At 36.5% G+C, this 23626-nt stretch overlaps 2 protein-coding genes across 5 annotated transcripts in view; one reads left to right on the top strand and one right to left on the bottom strand.

Moving 5' to 3' along the window:
- The window catches only part of LOC127872865 (E3 ubiquitin-protein ligase TRIM9-like), a 110593-nt gene extending 108358 nt beyond the window's left edge, over positions 1-2235 (bottom strand). The window contains exon 1 of one of the 3 annotated variants that reach the window (XM_052416321.1): positions 1382-2235. In XM_052416321.1, the coding sequence (XP_052272281.1) occupies positions 1382-2155 (774 nt within the window). In that variant the 5' untranslated portion in view covers positions 2156-2235. The remainder of the gene's footprint in view (positions 1-1381) is intronic. The other 2 variants (XM_052416322.1, XM_052416320.1) reach the window with 2 other exon arrangements.
- Positions 2230-16940, top strand: LOC127872866 (L-2-hydroxyglutarate dehydrogenase, mitochondrial-like). 2 transcript variants are annotated; one of them, XM_052416327.1, is made up of 10 exons: positions 2262-2393; positions 5008-5229; positions 6396-6532; positions 7252-7403; positions 9996-10127; positions 10456-10659; positions 11427-11594; positions 12256-12413; positions 13531-13662; positions 16516-16940. In XM_052416327.1, exons 2-10 carry the CDS (start codon positions 5066-5068, stop codon positions 16709-16711), a joined length of 1443 nt encoding a protein of 480 aa, XP_052272287.1. In that variant the 5' UTR covers positions 2262-2393; positions 5008-5065; the 3' UTR covers positions 16712-16940. The 2 variants fall into 2 exon arrangements, with proteins under 2 accessions (XP_052272286.1, XP_052272287.1); XM_052416326.1 differs by lacking the exon at positions 5008-5229 and having other exon boundaries at positions 2230-2393.
- Positions 16941-23626: the final 6686 nt, after the last annotated feature.

Below are 23626 nucleotides of genomic sequence, written 5' to 3'. Positions count from 1 at the left end.
TTGAAACAAAAATGACAGATGACTTCTTGGTTCAATGTCACTGTTTTATGCAACAATATATTTTGGAAATTTACGAAAAAATAAACTTATTAACTTCTGTTTTAACAGTCTGGAACTTCCAACCTTCATTTTAATAGAATGGCCTATAACTATAATTATATGCGATTTTAACCACACACACAGTTTCAAGCAGGTACCTAAAAACAATAAATTAATGGAGAATATAATTGCTGAAAGCAATGGTATTAATTAATTGGAACACTATTCTGTTAAACAGAATTCCAATGATCAAAAATCAATAAGCATTAGAATGCTCTTGGAGAAAATTGACTATCACATCATTGTAAGTATCTAAATATTGGATCAACAGAGTACCGGTATTGGAAAATGAGTTTTCATGGAAAATGGTCATCACGATTATCAATAATTGAAGAGTGTTATATGCCCTGTCAGCTGGGGGTATAGTGGGGATGTTGGTGCTATTGACCTTGGACAAAAATGTTACCTTTATCTAAACAAACTTGTTTCGAACCATACCTCCAGGCCAGTCCAAATGAATGTCAAAATAGACATTCAAAAGTATACAAACATTGTTCTTAAATAAATGCAGAGCTCTTTGTAATCCCAATGAAGTTGACTGATTTTAATATCTTTAAATTTGATGGATACAGGAAATAGACGGATTTAAATCCACTAAGATTAAGACTCAGCATAATTGGTATCATTAAATACAATCATTCAGGTATCTTTAAAGCCACACACCTTGAAATGAAATACATGGCATAGTAAATTTAAGAATAAATAAAACACATTTTTTATCTATGCCAATTAGAATATATCTGGTGGTTACAAGTTAGAAATCCGCCTCTTTTGCGCTTTAAAACTTTAAAATAATCGCGTTTGTCCAAATGGACGTATACGTCTAGAAATCCTACTTTCAGTTTTAAAATCGGTACCGTTTGAAAAATAATAAATTACTTGCTAACGAAGATATACATTTAATTTTAACTATCTCAATTAGAATATATCTGGTGGTTACAACATAGAAATCCGTCTTTTTGCGCTTTAAAACTTACAAATAATCTAGTTTGTCGAAATGTACGTATACGTATAGAAATCCTACTATCGGTTTTAAAATAAAAACAAAAAAATTAATTTCTTGCTAACTAGGCTATAGATTTAATGACAATTTTGCACACTTTCAAATTGTATTGATTAACATGTACTTAATTGCAAGGTGTGTGGCTTTAATATCTGGATCTGGAAAACCAGTATTATGAGAATCATAATAAAAAATAAAAAGAAGAAATATTATGATTTAGTTCCAAAACACTTCAAAATTATTATAACTTGCTCTAATTCACTCAAGGAGGACACAAACCTTGTGAGTTTTACACATAGCACCAATAGCCTGAGAGTCGTGATTGATATGGGGTCCGTCTTGCTGGCACATTATACATATTGGGATCTTACACGTCAAACAGTACAAGCTTAAAACTTCCTCAGTGTGTTCATAGCATTTCTGATCTTTGTTTTTTAATTTAGCTCGCAATAAAGTGCGCCCTTTTTCTGGGTCGATCAAATTGTGCTTTGCAAGGGGTCCTCTGCTAGGATGGCAACGTTCTCTGCATGATTCACAGTAATGCACTTCGCACTGTTCACAAACCACCGTGGCATCTCTTGGCTTATCAGTATCACAAAGTTCACACTTAAGAATAACATTTTCAATTTTATCACTTGAGTCTGAAAATTTCTCGACGATTATATCCAAGACACGATTCCGTGGAAGTGACTGAAATCCAGTTTCACCCAAATAGGTAACTTTTTTACACACTGGGCATTTTATTCCATAAACGCACCCATTTGCAAGATGGGTTGAAGACAAAAATAAATTGTGGATACTTGGTGTGCTGATGTAACTGCTTGGTCTGCTATTGCAGACGACACCACTGTCCGTTTCGCTGACAATACTCAATTTGTCAACGTCCGGATAATCACCATGGTCCGAATTATTTTCGTCATTTTGAGGTAAAAATTTATCCGCTAAATCTTGCAAACTGTGAGCACATCCAGAACATAAATTATGAGAACATGAGAGTAACACTGGTTTCACATAATATTTGGAGCAAACAGGACATTTAAGTTCCCCCTCCATTTTCACACCTCTCCCAATCAACGCTTCTTTTGAACTGCCGCGGTCTACTCACATCAATGAATACACAAGTATCGCATGTAAACACTGCGCGAGCCTCATCGAAGCGAGTCGATAGTGTACTACGTCATCGAAAGATGTCTGCTAGTGTTGGAAATAGACGCGTTTGGAATTTTGTACTAAAACATAGAGCATTTAAGACCTGTGCTAATACTTTCGGTTGTCAGAGATTGTATTCAAGGTCAGTAATGTGCAGAAGTGTGTATTTTGTTACGTTAAAAACCGATCTGGTATTAAATGTATGAATATAGCAGTTAATTGATGAATATCGTAAGACGCTTGAATTTTGTCTAAAATTTCAATAAGCGCCTGTATAATTATGATTTAAACATAGTTTATATCAGTAGTCTAAGTGTCCTAAAACTTGACCTTTATATCACAATGCCAACTAATTTGACTTATGCCTCACAGATAGAATGAACAGCAGTTTTGTAACATATGCATTTTTATTCGGTCTGTAATATGATATTTTAATAAGGGGCTTTACATCATCATTTAATGTTCAAGGTTCTAACTTAAAGGACTAGGGGTTAAAATTTAGGAGTTTTCAGGGCTTAACACCACAGGCACTCGGCATTAGCTACTACCCCCCATGACAAGTGTGTACGTTTGTAATGTATTTTCGTGGTAATCAGATTGATTCTAGGAAATGTTGTTGCAAGTTTGTTTTTTGATGACCGCCTTACGGTAGACTTATGCAAACGCGCATCGATATATTCATTAAGTATGAAGTCTTCTGAGTTGTTGGATACCAGAATTGCAAATCAGTTGAAAATTGATGGAGTAGTGAGCTTCGGAAATTGGCTGGTATGCGAAAATCAGCAATTCAATTGTCTAAGTCACATACCAATTGTTATATATAGATATATGTAACGCTCTTTGGATTTCTCTGGACAGGTGTAATGTAACACAAGAATAATAAACACTTCTAACCTGTTTTAGCTGTATTATCCCAAAGACACAATAACAACATAATTCACAGTATATCCAATAAATCACAAGTAACAGACCTTAATTAACATCCAACACAACTGATCTTAAACACCTCAAAGCAACTCAACTTACACTAACAATCAAGTCCCTTTATAGCCCTAAATGATCCATTTAATCCCATGTACTAACAATCCTTAAAATACACATTGTCCTATAAATCAACATAAAACAGCTAAGTCCAGATTATCCATAACATCCATGATACTCCTATATAGTTCATAAATTCGTTACATATATAAGTAAAAAAAATAAAATTTCGACAAACTTTTTTTGTCATGGGGGTTAGTAGCTGATGCCCAGTGCCTGTGCTTAACACTAAGGCACGTCCGAACGACATTCACTGCCTGTACCTAGGTCCGGGCTAGCCAATGTCCCAGGAACATGCCCGACTGGTCGTGTGTATTTTGGGTGGGATTATGTGTTCTATATCAATAAACTGCATTTAAATAAGCTTTTCAAAGATGCAAAAATCTTAATACAGTATGATCAGATGACAATTAAATCCCAGAGTGAAGTCGGAGACAACAAACGGATCGTAACTCGAAATAGATTTGGAACCCCCTGATTGCAATAAAAAAGAGGCCGACAATTCAGAAAATCCCCGGCGGTTTTCCTGGTAAAACACGTCAGTACCTATTTTTAAATGGAATTCCGCTAGATACGGTTTTTGATTGGTTTCCTCAAAGTGACATGTTTTCTCGATAAAAATATGTTTTAAACTAAAAGCCGGGATCGCCCAGGATTGTCAGGGATCGATGAAGGTATAAAACTCGACATTAACACAAAGTTACTATAAAATTATTAGTTATTTATCAATTTTAAATAATTTTAATTTGTTTGATCGATTAGAAGTGTTGTGACAATCTTTTTTATGCAATTTAATTAGCAAAACTAATATTAATGGTCGATCCCGGCTTTGAGTAGAGAGTTAACCCTGTACAATTGTTACAACTACCGTAACCCGTTATTTTGCGACACCTAAGATTCACTTACCATTTGTTGTCAGACAGCAACCGTGGCAATATATGTAAAAAAGGTTTTGACGTTTCATCTCGTTGTTTAAGTTTGGCTTTACGGGTGGGGGTGGGGGTTCCTCGGATAAGAAAAGAAAAGGGAAGGAGGAAAGTAAGAGAAAGTATGAGGGAAAAAAAAACAAGGAAATTTCTCCCGAAATGGCGTGAAGATTACAAATAGATGTCTTAAGTAGATGAATATTGAATTGATTAGCATTAGTAAGGCAAGCTAATATGAATTATTGAATCATAATTGGGCATCTCCACGCACAAGAAAATACAAGTTGCAGAGGCGTATCCAGAAAATTTTCAGAGGGGGGGCTCAACAGGGGAGGATGCGGGAGGGGTGTCCCCTTCCGTCGACGAATTTATTTTTTAAATGGCACCTTGAAATGATGCGATTTCCTGCTATCTAATCAGCATTTTGCATGATAAAAGTGCATGTAAAACAAATAAGAACTTGAGTTCAAACATTAAGTGTGACAGACACACGGACAGACAGACACACAGGGGTAAATCAAATGTCTCTCAAACCACAAAAGTGGTGGGAGACATTATCTTTATCCATAACTTTTTTAACAGAGTAAAATGGGTGGACCTCCTATTTAACCTTGTTGGATATCCTACTAGGTCAACTTAGGTACAACATTAAAATGTTTATGTCCATGTCCCTATGAATGGAAAGCAGGCACACAGCGGACAACCTGTCCTGACCCATTGATGATCTTAGTTTTGTCTTAACAAGTCCTTGGGCACTGATACTCTTTTCACACTCGCATGATGTAACAGAGAACACACATGATATGGACAAAACAGTGTTAATGATGGGGTACAGCTGGGAATCACAATGTGCAACAGAGCCCTGAAGGGTAGTAGGTGGGTTGGGTACACCTTTCCACCTAGCCTGCCATATAAAGTGCAACTCAGCAGGGAGGGACTGAGGGGAAGAGAGATCATCAACGAACCATTCAAGGTCACTAGCACTGACAGGAGAGGCGCACATTTGTTCAGGTATAAACTTCAATCCTATGGCTGCCTTAGTCTGCAAATCACTGAATCGGGTGTCCATTTCGTTCACAAAAGTGTTAACAAAGGGAGTCGTTAGGTTTCTGTGTAGTTTAATTCGGGTGTTGCTGCCTCGATGTTGTCACGCTTTAAGAAAATGATTAAGTTTCATATAGCAAAGTAATTCTTCATTTTTTAGTCTTTTTTTAATTTTAAAAAGTATGGATGAACATCAAAGCAGTTAGCCCGATTTGTAAAAAAAAAAAAAAAATAAAAAAAAAAATTGCCATTCATTAAGTGTGCAGTTGAATTTCACTGGCAATAACTTGTTACTCAAAAGGATTATCACTCTAAAGAGCTAATACCAGTTCGTCTAAACTCTTTAATTGCTACAAATTGAAATATTGTTTTTCACAAGTCTCATGCGGCAGCCATTTGTAAACATTAATCTATAGCTAAATGTATGGATGAATTTCATTAGTTGAATGTATCTTCTTCAGCCAATCAAATAGCGCAGTTTATTACTTACAGTCAATGAAGCGTGCACTTTAGCTGACGAAGGTTAGATCGTCTGTACACATGCTTGGGGGCTAAATACACAAATCGACAGCTGTTTATGGCTTAATTAGGGACATATGACAGGAAATACACAAGTGGATTGAAACTGTAAGGGGCTCATTTTTATTGAAAATCGTGTCTAGCCAGCCAGCTGGGGGGGCTTTATCCCCCTAGCCCCCCACCTAAATACACCTCTGAGTTGAATGATAAATATAAAGGTTTTGATAATACTTGGGTCAGGGAACATGAAAGATTGGTCAGGGCTAGTAGGTTCTGCATTTACTAGCCCGAATGGGCTAGTTGAAAAAAAAGTTAGTGTTAAGCCCTGGTTTTCTACATAAACATTGACTCTCATCACTGATTGTGTCTCCATTGGTTTAAACAATTTGTATTTTATGTATAAATAAGTTAGAACTGATTGTGTCCATAACAAATGGGATGTTTTGAAATCAGAAAATGTGTCCTGTAAATCCTGCATGTGCTTTATGAAATTGAGGCCAGACCTTAGTATCACTCAGCACAGTATAATATGAACAGATAGCAGTCTCCTGTGTTTGGACTAGATGTCTTGGTCAATTACTGCTGCATTTGCATCTCTGTTTCCTCTGTTGTAGCACAGAGGATGACAAAAGTAAGGAGTATGACATTGTTATTGTTGGGGGAGGTATTGTGGGAATGGCAACAGCTAGAGAGCTTATTCTTCGACACCCTGGTCTGAAGTTTGCTGTTGTTGAAAAGGAACATAAGCTTGGTATGAAATTATGAATTCAAATGACTTACTGGTAATAGAATTCATTGGTAACCCTCAATTATTTTATATTACAGAACATCAAGTGTAATGCAAACAAGTCATTCATTTTGTGCTTTATGATACTTTTTATTACTGGAAGCATGTACTTATAATATTTTATACACATATATTATTATATTTTTTAAACGTTCTAGGTTTTAGTACAAATTTTTTTATCAAAGGGAAGTAAATATTGTGGTAAATATTGAATGAGAAGGAGAATTAACTCCCTTGCTTAATGGAAAGATAATTTAAAAAAAGGTTAAGGAAATATACTTATTGTAGCATCATAGTTGATGGTTGGATTATTGATTTGCTCTGGTTGTTTGGTTTGCCCATGATTGATAGTTCACACCATTTTTCAGACAGTCACTTTTTCAAACTTATTTTCACTTAGTTTTTGAAGATTATTTTGTATTGTCCAATATTAATTGTGAGTGAAATCACGAAAAGGCACTTCAATTGTGCCCTTTTAATGTAATAATATCTGTATTGAATCATATGCATATACAATGAACTGAGAGTACCAACCACTGCATTAGAGGTACTGGACGTTCAACTGTCTAGCATAATATGTGTAAGATGAATATATCAACCAAGAATGGATATCAAAAATAAAACATGGACATTAGTATGTGGTTTAATTTATTGTAATTTGTGCTTTCTCTTTTATTGTTTAGCTGCTCATCAAAGTGGTCACAACAGTGGGGTGATACATGCAGGTATCTATTACAAACCCGGATCTCTGAAGGCAAAGCTTTGTGTGGAAGGGCTGAAACTTATGTATGAGTATTGTGATAAAAACAACATACCCTACAAGAAATGTGGAAAGGTATGGTGTGATTCACAGTGTTTTGACTACCAATATTAATAACGGCGCAAAAGAAGCCTGTCTGACACTTGTAGACATAATTTTTTGCAGACTGAATTTGATTGAAGAATTTCATTATGGGGTCCTGCGCGAGTGTTGCAGGCACATTCAAAAGACCCTTACAGTTCATGTGATCCTTCAAAAACTTTCAAAGCAGGCCATTATATTTTGGTTTCAATCACATTGAGAGTGCATTATGATTTGGTATATAAATGACTCTGTGCGCTGTTTGAAGATTGTAGAATAAGGATATGTTGTAGTTGAAGCAAATTCTGAGATAACTGGTAATAACACCGGTACTTGTGCAAAGTGTCATCCCAGATAAGCATATGAACCATTCTTCTAAGCCTTCTCCAGGATGGCACTTTCCTTCAACAAGAGGGCCATGATGGCCCTGAATCGCTCACCTGACTAACCTTGCTACACCAACTTAAATTCTATCAGACCCATATACAATCCCAAGCCAGATTTAATTACATTCTGGCAAAATTTCATTAAGAGGTGATTATAACTGTGACCTCTTTCATCTACACAAGGTTTTACTAGCATTGGCCCGGTGACCTAATTTTTTACCCCAGATGACCCATATAGGATCCAAAATCAGATATTATCAAAATAAACATTCTGACAATATTTCATTAAGATCAGATGAAAACTATGACCTCTATCGTCTGCACAAGGTTTTTCTATGATTTGACCTAGTGACCTAGTTTTTGACCCCAGATGACCCAACTACATTCTCAACCCAGATTTTATCAAGATTAACATTCTTTCCAAATTTTATTAAGTTTGGATGAAAATTGTGACCTCTACTGTCTACAAAAGTTTTTTTTTTAATTTTGACCTAGTGACTTAGTTTTTTACCCTACATGACCCAAATTCAATCCCAACCCAGATTTTAACAAGACAAACATTCTGACCACATTTCATTAAGATCTGATGAAAACTGTGCCTCTATTGTCTGCACAAGGTTTTTCTATCTAGTGACCTAGTTTCTGACCCCAGATGACCCAAATTCAGATTTTATCAAGATAAACATTCTGACCAAATTTCATAAAGATTGGATGAAAACTGTGACCTCGTTTGTCTGCATAAGGTTTTTCTATTATTTGACCTAGTGACCTAGTTTTTGACCCCAGATGACCCAAATACAATCCCAACCTAGATTTTATCAAGATAAACATTCTGACCAAATTTCATAAAGATTGGATGAAAACTGTGACCTCTATTGTCTACACAAGTTTTTTCTATTATTTGACCTAGTTTTTGACCCCAGATGACCCAAATACAATCCCAACCAAGATTTCATCAAGATAAACATTCTGACCAAATTTCATAAAGATTGGATGAAAACTGTGACCTCTACTGTCTACACAAACAAATTGTTGACGGACGCAAGCACACACGCATGCACAACGGACGCCGGATGTCACACGGTCACATAAGCCCACCATGTCACAGGTTAGCTAAAAATTGATTGTTATGGATATTAAGTTAGAGGAGACTTCCTTGAAACAAGTTCAAGTTGAAGCAAATATTCAATTATACGAGACTGGGACAAACACTTTATGCACATGCATTTACCAATAGTCTGTTTTAAGCTCACCTGAGCACAATATTTTCTTATGGTGAGCTTTTGTGATCACCTTTTGTCCGTGGTGCATTGTGCGGCATCAACATTTGCCATGAAAAAACTCTAGAGGCCACATTTATTGTCCGATCTTCATGAAATTTATTTCTTGGACGACTTTGAAAATGGTTCTTGTAGGTTGAAAAACATGGTGGGCATTTTTCCTTATATTGCAGCGCTATAGTAAAACCTTGCTAACACTCTAGATGCCACATTTATTCTCTGATCATCTGGCATGAAACCTGGTCATACAAATTTGTCCCCATGATATTTTGGACGAGTTCGAAAATGGTTCCGGTTGGTTTGAACCATTACCGCCAGTGGGCATGGCATTTTTGTCCCCTACCGGGATGGTTTGCGCTCTGTGTGTCCGTCAATCCGTGAGTCTGTCACACTTTTCTGGATCCTGCGATATCTTTAAAAAATCTTAATATTGTTCATGAAACTTGAAACATGGATAGATGGCAATATGGACATAATGCACGTCATTTTATTTTGTTCCTACGTCAAAAATTCTGGTTGCTATGGCAACAAGTATATATATTTTTTATTCTGACAATGGTGGAGCCGGTAGGGGACATATATTGCTTGGCAATAGTCTTTTTCCTTATATGGCTATATTTTAAACTTGTTAACCCTCTGAAAGTCACATTTATTGTCTGATCACCATAAATCTTGGTCAGATGATTTTTCCCAATAATATCTTGGACGAGTGTAAAAATGGTTCCAGTTGCTTGAAAAACATGGCCGCCAGGGGGCGGGGCATTTTTCTGTATATGGCTATAGTGAAAACTTGTTAACTCTTTAAAAGTCCCATTTATTGTCCAATCTTCATGAAACTTGGCCTGAACATTTGTTTTAATATCTTGTGTACATTTTACAGTTGCCATATATGTATATGCCTTTCTATTCTGTCTGTGCAGCTGATAGTTGCAACAGAGAAGGACGAGATTCCTAGACTGGACGCACTGTTTGAGAGGGGACAGGAGAATGGGGTTCGCGACCTCAGGGTCATAGGGCCCCATGAGATCAGGGATATTGAGCCCAACTGTGTGGTAGGTCAATGCAGGTTGTCCAGAAGGAAAATTGTTTTTTTAATCGAGATTCTGTGTTTCTTATTAGCACAGTCTGTAAATACTTTGTAAGATATGAAATTTACTGCTTCGAAAAAAAACTGTTATCTGCGAAACTGTCACATTTTGCAGAAGTGGCAATCAACGGGGAAACCCCTGCTACCAGTAAATAGTTGGAAATTTTGTAAAATTTTCAGTTCATAATCTGTTTCATTTGAAAAGGATTAAATGATTTGTAATTTTGTATACATGTCAAAATTATCAACAGATTGTAAATTGTATGAATATTCAAGTGGTTGTAAAATGATAGGGCCTGAAGGCAGTGCACTCACCCCACACTGGTATTATCGACTACGGCTGTGTCACTGAATCTTATGGCAAGTTCTTCCAAGAACATGGAGGCAGTGTGTTCACCAACTGGGCTGTCAGGAAGTTCAGTCTTACACCGGAGGGCAGGTCAGGGGACTTGGAGGGAAACAAGTTCCCAATCACTGTGATAGGAGATGAATCCAAGGTATTATGAATTGTCTCAATTTGTATTATTATACCATTATCATAACTAATTAGCTTTGTAAAATGTGGATTCAAATATGGGGCATGTAAGATTGGAATTTTGTCTTAATGTTTACAAAAAATCCTTGATTTCTTTACATTTTATCACCTGTTAATGAATTCAAACTATCGCCTTGAACATCTTTAAACTTGCATTAAAAGTCCTTTGAATTTTAATGTACGACTTAAGTATGAAACCTGTGATGTTTTGGTTGAGGTTGAAACATTTTGTGTGTATGTATCATACATGATGGTCTAGCTTCATATGATAGTTAGGGCCATTCAAATCAAGGTCACTGTTTCAGAAAATAAAAAAAGTTTTCACTCAATAACTTTAATGTGGTCATTTTTATTGGTATATCTTTTTTTTATTTTGTGTAGTCGGCATACCTAGCTGAGGATTTCATTTGGAAAATATTCCAAATGATGTTGAAAAATAGAGCTAAGTACACTAGAAGACAGCATAGCACGGCTTTCATGGATACACATGCATCCTCACCTGCATACATGTAGTGGTGGGGGGACATATGTGTCCTATAGACACATTTCACAGGCAGGTGGGGGGCATATGTGGCCTATAGACACATTCTACAGGCAGGTGGGGGACATATGTGTCCTATAGACACATTCTACAGGCAGGTGGGGGGCATATGTGGCCTATTGACACATTTCTAATTAAAGGTAGGATTCTCCCAGTTGATGTTCTAATATGCATGCATATGTATTCAGAATCAGATGTTACGGTGCAGGTATGTAGTCACATGTGCTGGACTCCAGTCTGACCGGATTGCTGAACTGTCTGGCTGCAGCAGGGAACCAAGAGTGGTGCCATTCAGGGGAGACTACTTGCTACTCAAACCAGAGAAGAGCAATATGGTCAATGGTAACATATATCCGGTATGTTTTCTTTTTCTTCAGACTGTTTGCACTTTAAAAGTTACTCATTCAAGAAATGTTATTTTTTTGTTTTTGAGTTCCAGATAACATCATGGCTCTTTGGGGGCTATTCAACAATACAATATACAGATTGAATCTATGGGTTTTTGTGATATTTTTAATATAATTTTTAGCGAGGCTGTTTTCAGAGAAACCCCGAGGTATTGTCATAGCCTGCTCGTCCTCCGCCATCCGGCGTCGTGCTAAAACCTTTACATTGGCTCTAAAATAAAAGTGCTTCCACGTACAACTTTGAAACTTCATATGTAGATGCACCTTGATGAGTTCTACACGCCACACCAATTTAGGGTCAAAGGTCAAGGTCACTGTGACCTCTTAAAAAAAAATAATCTGACATGCTTTCTCAGCCGAGCGTGGCACCCGTTATGCGGTGCTCTTGTATATAATTATACCTGATGACATTATTGCATATCATGTATATGACGAATATGTGTGTGTTAAATGGTCACAGTTAAAAGTCAAAGTTGAAAATACTATTTGTTTTTATGCCATACCTGGAAAAATTACATATATTAACAATTCATTAACTTTATTTTCCCATAACCAAATAATTTTGACAACTAGGTCTTGGCAATAAGATGTATTTTAACTTTAATCACAGGTACCAAATCCAGCCCTGCCGTTCTTGGGTGTCCACTTTACCCCACGTGTTGATGGTAGTGTCTGGTTAGGACCCACTGCAGTTCTGGCATTCAAGAGGGAGGGATACCATCTGCTGGACTTCAATTTGGCAGATACCTTTGATGCACTGAAATACAGGTAGTTTCCTCACTGTAATTTATTTGCTATAATGTATTCCCTTTCGTTCCAAAGTGTTCTAGCCCGGCATTATCACTATTCAGATTGTCCTGGACTACCAAAGTATAGGTCAGGACAAGTAAAACAAATATCTGCTGTCCCTAAGAAGCTTGTACAACAATTTATTATGAAACAAGTAATTTGGCTTTAAGTTGCATGCAAAGTATTCCCATATTTACACACTATGCAGTACTGTTAACAAAGGAAAGTTTAATCATAGATCAATTCACAAAACTTGCAGATATTTCCTTGATTTTTAATCCCCACTGAAATTTCCGAAGGGATAAAGTAATAGTCGCCGTCCATCTGTCTGTCTTTGTCCGAAACTTTGTCCAGAGCACAACTCCAAATCTATTCAATGGATTTACTTTACTAAAATCAATATGTAGATATATCTCATTGAGGGGTTATGACAGTTATGTGCACAAGAGCCATAACTATGGCTTCCACATTTTGAGATTTATTTCCCTTTATTAATTAATAACATTTTAACTTCATCTTGGGCATAAAAGGTATCTTTTGAAAATTTTGTTGGTAAAAAGATTGCAACAAAGGGAAGTGCAGTTTACAGTGTACAAGAACCATAAATAAGTGTTTTGATAATTGCAAATGTTTTGTCCTTAAGAATCGTCATGCTGAAAATTTACCCAGGCACCGGTCTTCTTATGGGAAGAGGACAAGACAACGAGCGATGCATGGTATTAGGGGAGATAAGCCTGGGTTATGGTTAGGTTAGGATTAGGATTAGGGGTCGGGTTAGGGTTAAGGTTAGGGTAAAGGCTAACCCTAACCCAAACCCGACCCCTAACCCTTACCCTCTAACCCCCCCATGCGCATTACAATACCATGCCTGGCTCGTTGTCGTTATCCTCTTCCCATATCTTATAAACATAAGGCATCAATATGAAACTTCATGGGTAAAAAGCTTGCATTGTTGGGAAACAAGTTCTTAAAACTGTACTGGCAAATGACCTCTGACAAAGCTGGGTGTAAGGGTGTTTCAGGCAGAACATTATTGTTTTAAAAAGCTTTTGTTGGCTATTTAGTTTTTACACCATTATTACTTTTCCATCAACAGAGGCACTAGAAAGATAGCTATGAAGCACTTGGGGTTTGGCATGTCGGAGATGTGGCGGGCGTTCTTCATGTCTGCCCAGGTTAGACAACTACAGAGGTTCGTACCAACGCTGAAGAGGGCTGATGTCATTAGGTGAGAAACTTTTAAGTACATTATGACAAATATTAAAGCTTAACTATTCAACATATTGCCATTTCCCTCATGCCCTACAATTGGGTTCATGTGTTTATGCCCCGAGTAGCATGGCATATAGCAGTTGCACTTTCTGTCCATCTGTCTGCCCTTTTTGTCCTTAACGCTTTCAGATAGTGACCAGACATTTGGATTTATTAGTGTACCTACATGACTTACAGTGACGTGTGAGTTTTGTTCTGGTCCTTTGAATTTTGGCTGCAAAGTTATGGGCATACATGCCATACGTCCCGGATTGTCCGGGACAGTCCCGGAAATGAAGAACTTGTCCCGCTGTCCCGGAAATCTGTCAAATGTCCCGGAATTTACAAAATCCTTATATACATGTACCTTATCTTAGGCTTAACTGCACCTCGAATCTGTGTATATCTGCAGCGTCTCCTTGACAATGCCTACCCGAATAGGCAGACTACGCTTCGTGTCAAAATCGATCAATTAACAGGGGTCCTGTTATCATATCGATTGTCTCACGTTCGCGGTCAAACCGAAAAGGCGGCATTGTTTAATGTGGTTGTAAATTGACTTTAATCTACTACGTCATTATTTCCCGCTGCGTAAGGGCAAAGGATAGTTGTTCACACATTTGAAGTCCAACATCGCTGATTAAAAAATTAAAAGCAGTTTATGTTCGCACGTTTAACCGACAAAGAAGTTGAGTAAAAAAGTAAGCATATAAAAACGTCATCCTGTCCGGATTTTAAGTTGACGATCTACCGGTACTGTTTTGTTGTATTTGTTTTAATGTGATAGGTTGTATGTATTGTGAATTGATTTGAGTTGACGATCTAACGGTACTGTATTGTTGTATTTTTTAATATATAAATGTTATAAATGAATAAAGGCGTATCAACAGCTACGCGTTACACACCGGTCTTAATAACAATAACGCAGTGACGTCACCATCTATGTTTAGAACGCTTACACTGAAAACACGTGGCTTGTATCTAGTAACGGAAGTAGTAATGTTTAATTTGACGTTAATAGATCAAGTGTATTTCGGATAGGCTTTCGAACTTTTGCAATTAACGATGCGAAACAAAAAAAAAACGTACCAAAAATGCATATGTCTATAAATATCGCTACATTTTATACATGTCCCGGAAAATCGGCAAAAGTCCCGGACAATTTAACTCAATGTCCCGGAATTGGTCTGAAAAATTATGGCATGTATGGTTATGGGCCTTGGACTAAGATTTTAATTCAATAAAAAAACGTTTTTCAGAGTTTTTAAGGAAACGCTTTCAGATATTAGGGTGATTTTTGTTATGCAATGGACCCGAACAAAACTCACACTTTATCTGTATGTCGTATAGGTATACTCATACCTATACGACATACAGATACCTATACGACATACAGATAAAGTGTGAGTTTTGTTCGGGTCCATTGATATTTTGCGAAGTAAGGGGCCTTGGATGATTTTTCTCTATAATAACCGTTTTCCTGAGGGGTTTTTACGAGATGCTTTCAGATATTTAGCTGTTTTTTTTTTAAGTGAGTCTGCATACATGACTTACAAATGATGTGTGAGTTTGGTTTTCGTCAATTGATTTTTGTCAAAGTTAGGGGCCTTGGACCTTTTTCGGAGTTTTTTTTTACAAAACGCTTTCAGATATTGAGCAGATTTTTGTTGTGAGTCTACCTTCATAATTTGCAGTTGAAGTGTGATTTTGGTTCAGCTCCATTGATTTTTGGCAAAGTTATTGGCCATGGACTTAATTTTCATTTAAGTAACACTTCCAGATGTTTTTCAAAAACGCTGATAGTGTCCAAGGACCGTTACTGCATCATGATGTTTTCAATTGGGATATAGCTGCTGTGTGGCTTCAAGTTGCAGTAGAGAGCATTGTGTTTTACAAACGCAGCTATTGTTCATTATAGTTTTGTTGTTGAATGATAAATTAGTTGTTTAACAAAAACTTAAAAGATGCATTTGCAAAACGCTGCAGTATACCATGTAACATTTTCTTTTAGAGAATTGTTTCAGTTTTCTTTTAGAGATGCTGTTTCAGTGTTTTCATACAGAGATACTGTTTCAGTGTTTTCATTGAGATATACTGTTTCAGTGTTTTCATTGAGAGATACTGTTTCAGTGTTTTCATTGAGAGATACTGTTTCAGTGTTTTCATGGAGAGATACTGTTTCAGTGTTTTCATTGAGAGATACTGTTTCAGTGTTTTATTCAGAGATGCTGTTTCAGTGTTTTCATTGAGAGATACTGTTTCAGTGTTTTCATTGAGAGATACTGTTTCAGTGTTTTCATTCAGAGATACTGTTTTAGTGTTTTCATTCAGAGATACTGTATTAGTATTTTCATACAGAGATACTGTTTCAGTGTTTTCATTTTAGATACTGTTTCAGTGTTTTCATTCAGAGATACTGTTTTAGTGCTTTCATTCAGAGATACTGTATTACTATTTTCATACAGAGATACTGTATTAGTGTTTTCATTCAGAGATACTGTATTAGAATTTTCATACAGAGATACTGTTTTAGTGTTTTCATTCAGAGATACTGTTTTAGTGTTTTCATTCAGATATACTGTATTAGTATTTTCATTCAGAGATAATGTTTCAGTGTTTTCATTCAGAGATACTGTATTAGTATTTTCATTCAGAGATAATTGTTCAGTATTTTCATTCAGAGATACTGTTTCATTGTTTTTATTCAGAGATAATGTTTCAGTGTTTTCATTCAGAGATACTGTGTCAGTGTTTTCATTCAGAGATACTGTGTCAGTGTTTTCATTCAGAGATACTGTGTCAGTGTTTTCATTCAGAGATACTGTTTCAGAGGCCCAGCAGGAGTTCGTGCCCAGGCGCTGAGTAATGATGGATCCCTGGTCGATGACTTTGTGTTCGACGTAGGAGAGGGAGATGTAGGGAAACGCGTTTTGCATGTACGCAACTCGCCCTCTCCAGCGGCAACTTCATCAATTGCTATTGCCAACATGGTTGTGGACAAAATAGATAAAACATTCCATCTTTAATGAAAATAGAGATACATCTGGACATTATAACTGGAAACCTTTTGCGAAGCAAATTCGGAAACGAACTAAATGCAAACTGAATGTTTATGTTCACACTGGTTTTAGTACTAAAATTTGATCTCGGCTGGAAAATCTTTTTGTACAGTTGGATTTTTTTACATATTTGTTAAAGCGGGTATATACGATTTTTTTTATATGTGTTTAATTGTAATATATTGATAAAATATGTTACAATCAGGGATCATATTTTCCCGCAACATCAATCGGTCTGGATTAAATGGGGAAAGTGTCCGAAAATTTATATCCGAAATCATGACAAATTACGTCAACATATATACCATTGATTTTGCCATTCATGACGGTGGTATAATAAATGTACAAGTTTAATTGCCTTTGGCATTTTTTTTAAACGGAACATACGAGTTTTCTCAATTGGTTTTATGATTTTTTTTTCTCTTTTATTGTTGTTTCGTGTGCTGTTGTATCTGACTTTTTTCATCGTTGTCAATATTAATTATCTGTGTAAGTCTATACCGATGTTTTAAATCGTTGTCGACTCGATAATAGCTTACATACATGCACTGAACCTAACAAATGTCTGTGCGTAGGTTGGATACTGGCAACAACAAAACCAAATAGTTGACACGGCCGATAGTTAAGATGCGTAGGGATTAAATCACGAGTGCGAAGCACGAGTGATTTGAAACCACGCATCTTAACTTCCGGTCGTGAGTTATTCAACAACAAACAATCAAGTACACTAATGATTTTGATTCTAACACGATTTTTACTTCAGATTTATACTAAGTATATTATTTTTCTTGTGTACTATTTTATGTGAAGTTCCGCCCATAAAATAACTTTCGGCTGTTCTGTCAATCAGATCCGCAACTTTCATTTAGTTATTGCCAGTCAGTTCGCTGGTGGAAAATGTATCGGCATGTTTTGTTTAGTTACAGCGCATGTTTTCAGTGTATTCGGTCCGCCCACAATAATATGAATTATTGCAGAATATCCGATTTTCTTCTTTGTTTGTATGAAGGTTTTCTGTATCATGCATGAAATGCACACTTTCCACGAGGATTATGAACATTGAAGTTTTCATCTCCGAAGTAACTGTCAACGATTTTATCGTCACGAGTACACATTAGGGACCGATTAGTGTACTAGGTATAAGCCAGTGAAATTATCGATTGATATTGACACGGGGTTATTCATGCATGACTAATACTCAACCGCGCGAATTTTCGCTGCTTGGGGTCATACTCTGATAGTAGTCGTCTGACACGCAATAAACTCGTCCTGACCGGTTTAGAGTCTGCAGTAAATGGTACAGATAACCGAAATACTAGTAATTAGGGTATGTTAGCATGTGCACTGTGTAATCGATTTCATGACATGGGCATTTTAGCACACAGAATCGGACCGACTGTTTGGGATTTTCAATCGGTCTTTCATGACTCCAATCGGTCTAGGACCGACAAAACCGAAAAAAATATGATCCCTGGTTACAATAACACAAAATTGGCAAGAAAATTATACATTAAAGCCGAATTTCATAAAATGCAGCAAAGACAAATTAGCGCCCCGAGCCGATAGTGACGTACATATTTTCCTACAATAACCGAAGCATTCGTCTTTGTATTATAAACCGTTAGACTACGAGGGGTGTTCCAGAAGTTCGTGGATTTCGCTATAACTTATTAGTTTGCTGGTAAAAGTCAATGAAATTTACATATTATACAAACCAATTATCACGAACTTTATATATATGCTAAAAATGCATGAATTCCATAAAGCGCGTTCGAAACACGTTGCCATAGAGACCTCAGTAACGACATGCGGCGCATGCGTGTATTTTATTATAAGTATTAGCGTTACGCGAATTTAAATTTGGTTTAAATGTCGTTGATAAACAGAATTTACGGCAAATTTCACGTTACAGCGCCTAAGTCCTCCTTACAGCCCGAATTTGGCCCCTATGGACTTCCGCGTCTTCCCGGAAGTAAAATCACAGTTGCGCGGTTTTCGCTTTGCAAGTAAACAGGAACTTACAGTTGCAGCAAAGCGAATCGTGTCGTCTTTTGACGCTGACTGGTATAGAGACACTTTTGACAAGTGGATTTCCCGACACATAAAGTGCATTCGCGTTGGAGGTGATTATGTGGAAAAGATTTGACAGTTGTTAACTTCATAACGTCATTGACGTTGAACAGAAACGTTACACGTGTGTCGGTGTGCGCATTGTGCACATGTTTAAATCTCTGATATATATTTATTGTTTTATGTATTTCCATGATATTTGGAGAGTAGATTTGGAAAGGACGAAATATTCTTAACATGCTATTTGTTTGTCCATTTATGTTACCAAATGAAAGTTATAGCGAAAATCCACGAACTTCTGGAACATCCCTCGTAAATTTAGATTCACATCGTACATGTATGGTATACATGCTGGCGAATTCGGCTGTACAGCCGTTTTCAATTTCAGAATTAAATATCTGGCTTATTTCGCATTTTTCGACACATGTTCTTCTTAACTTTTATTTTAATTTATATTGAAATATATATATAATAAGTTTTTTACACAGTTTATATAAAATAAATATTTGACAAAATCGTATATACCCGCTTTAAGAAATGCAATCATGTGGTACCAAAATAAATACAATAGATTTGTTATGCTGATTTTACAATGCTTTTCTTATGCATCAATATAGCTATGTTAATGACATGTTTAATATTTATATTAATGTTCATAAAGAAATTAAATTGTTGTTTGTTGGATCCACTTAGGAAATATATTTGTTATATGAGTCGTGTTCTGAGAAAGCTGGGCTTAATGCATGTGCGTTAAGTGTTGTCCCAGATTAGCCTGTGCAGTCCCCACAAGCTAATCAGGGACGACACTTTCCCCTATATGGTATTTTTAGTTTCAAGGAAGTCCCTCCTTACCGAAAATCAAGTTTCACGGGCTAATCTGGGATGACACTTTACGCAGATGCATAAAGCCCAGTTTTCTCAGAACAAGGCTCATATGAACCTTAAGTTAATTCCTTTGCTTAAGGATTGCACATAAATATTATATAACCACCTGGACTCTTGTTTTTTTCATTTAATCACCAGTATTTAATCTTTCTAACTGATCTTCGAGTATTTGCAGTGCTTCGTGCCTCGTCAACATTTGTCTGAATGATATCTGAGGAATGATTCTTCTTGTATCAGTAATACTTGATTGGTCATTGTCAGCTCGGGTACTACTTACATGTACCCTGGATGCTCTTAAGTATACTTACATGTACCCCAGGTACGGTAAATAAACTAAAACGTAACCGGAATTTTAAAGCTTGATCAGTCATTGTAGGCTTTATTTTTTTTTAAATCATGTTCATATTTATGTCAATTTTCTGTTAAATGGTCTCTATATTATCGAAACTCATACTCAAACAGCATGTTGATGCAGTTAATTTTTTAAGAGAAGTTTGTTTAATATAAACAATATCGTTTTATGGTAATCAGTAGCGCGTTTTACGACATCTGATTTTTGGCAAGAATATAAAATTGGGTACAGTCTAATATCGACCGGGTACGTTTAAGTATATTTACCGTACCCGGGTACATGTAAGTATACTTAAGAGTACCCAGGGTACAACTAAGTAGTACCCGAGCCGACAATGACCAATCGAGCATCAGTAATAGTATATTGTATCATAATTTCTATATTATTTGCATAATCCTATTACAGTAACTATGGTGAGCATCTGAAGGACTTGTGAGTTCTATAGCTTCTGATTGCCCTCTTAGTTATATTTTTCAATATTTGTTGCCATATATATATATATATATATATATATATATATATATATATATATATATATATATATATATATATATATATATATATATATATATATATACGATATATATATTGCGACAACAAGCTTAAAATGCACACATCTTTGGCTTATGTTAATTAATTCATTTTATGAATGAAATAAGCCAAAACAAATATATTCTCACAAATATCAGTTGATTTGGTGATTAATCTTGTGCTTGTTGTTTATGTATGTTGAATGCAAAGAAACGTTATCTAAATATACTCGCATGAAGCAGAAATACGTATAGCAGATATAATCAATCATCGATATCATGCATGCAGTTTGAGAAAAAGAGAAAATATGATTATAATTTAGTTATGCCTAATACATGTATTATTTTTGTTACAATAAAAATATTTAGTTTCTGCATTTGTCACACATTTTTTTATGTTGATATTGTGTGAAATCGGAAATAAAATTAAGTAACAACTGTTATTTCTCCTTTATTCATTTCTTTGTGATATTCATTACACATGTATGTATTGAGATACTACGATACAATGTTTGTAAAATGAACATGTGAAAATATAATGACAAAATTTCATACAATGACGAAATAAGGTTTCACAAACAAATACATTTCAAACAGAAAACTAAATAATATGCCTTCAAGATTGTTTAAACGTAACTAGAGCTGACAAATACCCCCACATGCCAAATTGACACAGAATATTTTGCATGTTGTCTTCACAAAAAAGAGCAGACACCATGCTCAATGTTTAAAACGCACTTAGTGACCCCGTGACCTAGTTTTTGACCTGGCATGGCCCATGTTGAAACTTGGCCTAAAGATCATCTAGATACAACTTCTGACCAGGTGTGGTGAAGATTGGATGAAAACTACTAGAATTAGAGAGCGGACACCATGCTGAATGTGTAAAACGTACTAAGTGACCCCGTGACCTAGTTTTAGATCTGGCATGGCAAACATTGGAACTTGGCCTTAAGATCATCTAGATAAAACTTCTAACCAAGTTTGGTGAAGATATTGGATGATAACTACTTCAATTAGAGAGCAGACACCATGCTCACTGTTTAAAATGCACTAAGTGACCAATTACCTAGTTTTTGACCCGGCATGACCCATATTCAAACTTGACCTAGACATCATCTAGATACAACTTCTGACCAAGTTTGGTGAAGATCGGATGAAAACTACTTGAATTAGAGAGCCGACACCATGCTCAATGTTTAAAACGCACTAAGTGACCCCCTGAACTAGTTTTTGACCTGCCATAACCCATGTTCGAACTTGACCTAGCCATCATCTAGATACAACTTCTGACCAAGTTTGGTGAAGCTCTGATGAAAACTACTAAAATTAGCAGACACCATGCGCAATGTTTAAAATGCACTAAGTGACCCATTTTTATACCCGGCATAACACATATTCGAACTTGACCTAGACATCATCTAGATACATCTAGATATAGTATCTGACCAAGTTTGGTGAAGATCGGATGAAAACAACTTGAATTAGAGAGCGGACACTTAATATGGACCGACAGACAGACCAACCGACTGATAGACAAGCTCACTCCTATATACCCCCCTAAACTTCGTTTGTGGGGGTACCTTTGTACTCAAAGTGTGACCTTGACCTTGGAGATATCAACGTAATTCTTTTGCGCGACACACTGTCCAATGATGGTGAACAAATGTGCCAAATGATTTTTAAATCTCACAATGAACGACAAAGTTATGGCCCAGACAAGCTCATTTATGGCCTTTTTTGACCTTTGTACTCAAAGTGTGACCTTGACCTTGGAGATATCAATGTAATTCTTTGCGCGACACACTGTCCAATGATGGTGAACAAATGTGCCAAATGATTTTTAAATCTCACAATGAACAACATAGTTATGGCCCAGAAAAGCTCATGTATGGCCATTTTTGACCTTTTAACTCAAAGCGTGACCTTGAACTTGGAGATATCGACATAATTCTTTCGCGCGACACACCGTCCAATTATGGTGAACAAATGTGCCAAATGATTTTAAAATCTCACAGTAAATGACAACGTTATGGCCCGGACAAGCTCATTTATGGCCATTTTTTACCTATGAACTCCAAGTGTGACCTTGACCTTTGAGATATCAACGTAATTCTTTCGCGCGACACACCGTCCAATGATGGTGAACAAATATGCCAAATTATTTTAAAATCGCACAATGAACTACATAGTTATGGCCCAGACAAGCTTTCGGGACAGACGGACAGACAGACCGACCGACAAAGTGACTCCTATATAGCCCCCATTACCAATGGTAATGGGGGTATAATAAACATTGTTTAACAATCAACATGTGCTAATATAAAAAGACATTTCATATACATGGCGTAAGTTATTTCATGGGCAACCTTATTCAACATTAATTTATTTGGTTTGTATGACTAGGATGTTGTCATCGTGTCCAACAATCAGCCTTCCAGTACGTACTCTTTAGTACACAATCCATGAACCGTTAAGACCATCCGTCTTGGAAGCCAGAGTCACCACTCTTCCCTCACCATCCACGTGGACTACGTTGTGTGCATGGTGCCCACATACCAGCAGCTGTCCTGTCTCTGACAAGTGCACACCTGCAGGACCAAGAAGTGCAGGATCTTTTAAGGATGACAAGACAGTCCCATCCATAGACAGGGTTAGAAGCCTGTGGTGACTGTAGCTGGTCATATACAGCAGTGATCCGTCAACACTCACTGCAACACTCACTGCACATGTGTACACTGAAAGTAATGAAATACAATAAAAATAAGTAGAACGCAACTCATGAATCATTCCAGGATATAATGCACGCTATATACGCGGTAACATGTTTTGAAATCTGTGGTAAGTCACTGCATTACCTATTTCAATTCAATTGATCGGAAATTTGATTACCAGTTATTAATTTTACACACAAATAACTGATTCTTTTTTTTCGGTTTTTATGCGCAAGTACACTTTCAACGTAATATAGTCAACGTATGCAAAGTTGAGGAGCATATAGCAATTTCATATAAAATGTCAATACTAAACTTAAAATGAAGTCCC

Source organism: Dreissena polymorpha, chromosome 3, assembly GCF_020536995.1.
Source record: "Dreissena polymorpha isolate Duluth1 chromosome 3, UMN_Dpol_1.0, whole genome shotgun sequence".
NCBI classification, from domain to species: Eukaryota; Metazoa; Mollusca; class Bivalvia; order Myida; family Dreissenidae; genus Dreissena; species Dreissena polymorpha.
Note: the sequence above shows the minus strand (reverse complement) of the source record. Positions and strands in the feature narration are given on the sequence as shown.

Excerpts from the sequence above, each read along its gene's own strand:
- LOC127872866 (XM_052416327.1), top strand. The coding sequence starts at position 5,066 with ATGTGCAACAGAGCCCTGAAGGGTAGTAGGTGGGTTGGGTACACCTTT. Across the intron at positions 11,595-12,255 it reads TCAATGGTAACATATATCCG|GTACCAAATCCAGCCCTGCC; the intron begins GTATGTTTTCTT and ends CTTTAATCACAG. Across the intron at positions 12,414-13,530 it reads TTTGATGCACTGAAATACAG|AGGCACTAGAAAGATAGCTA; the intron begins GTAGTTTCCTCA and ends TTCCATCAACAG.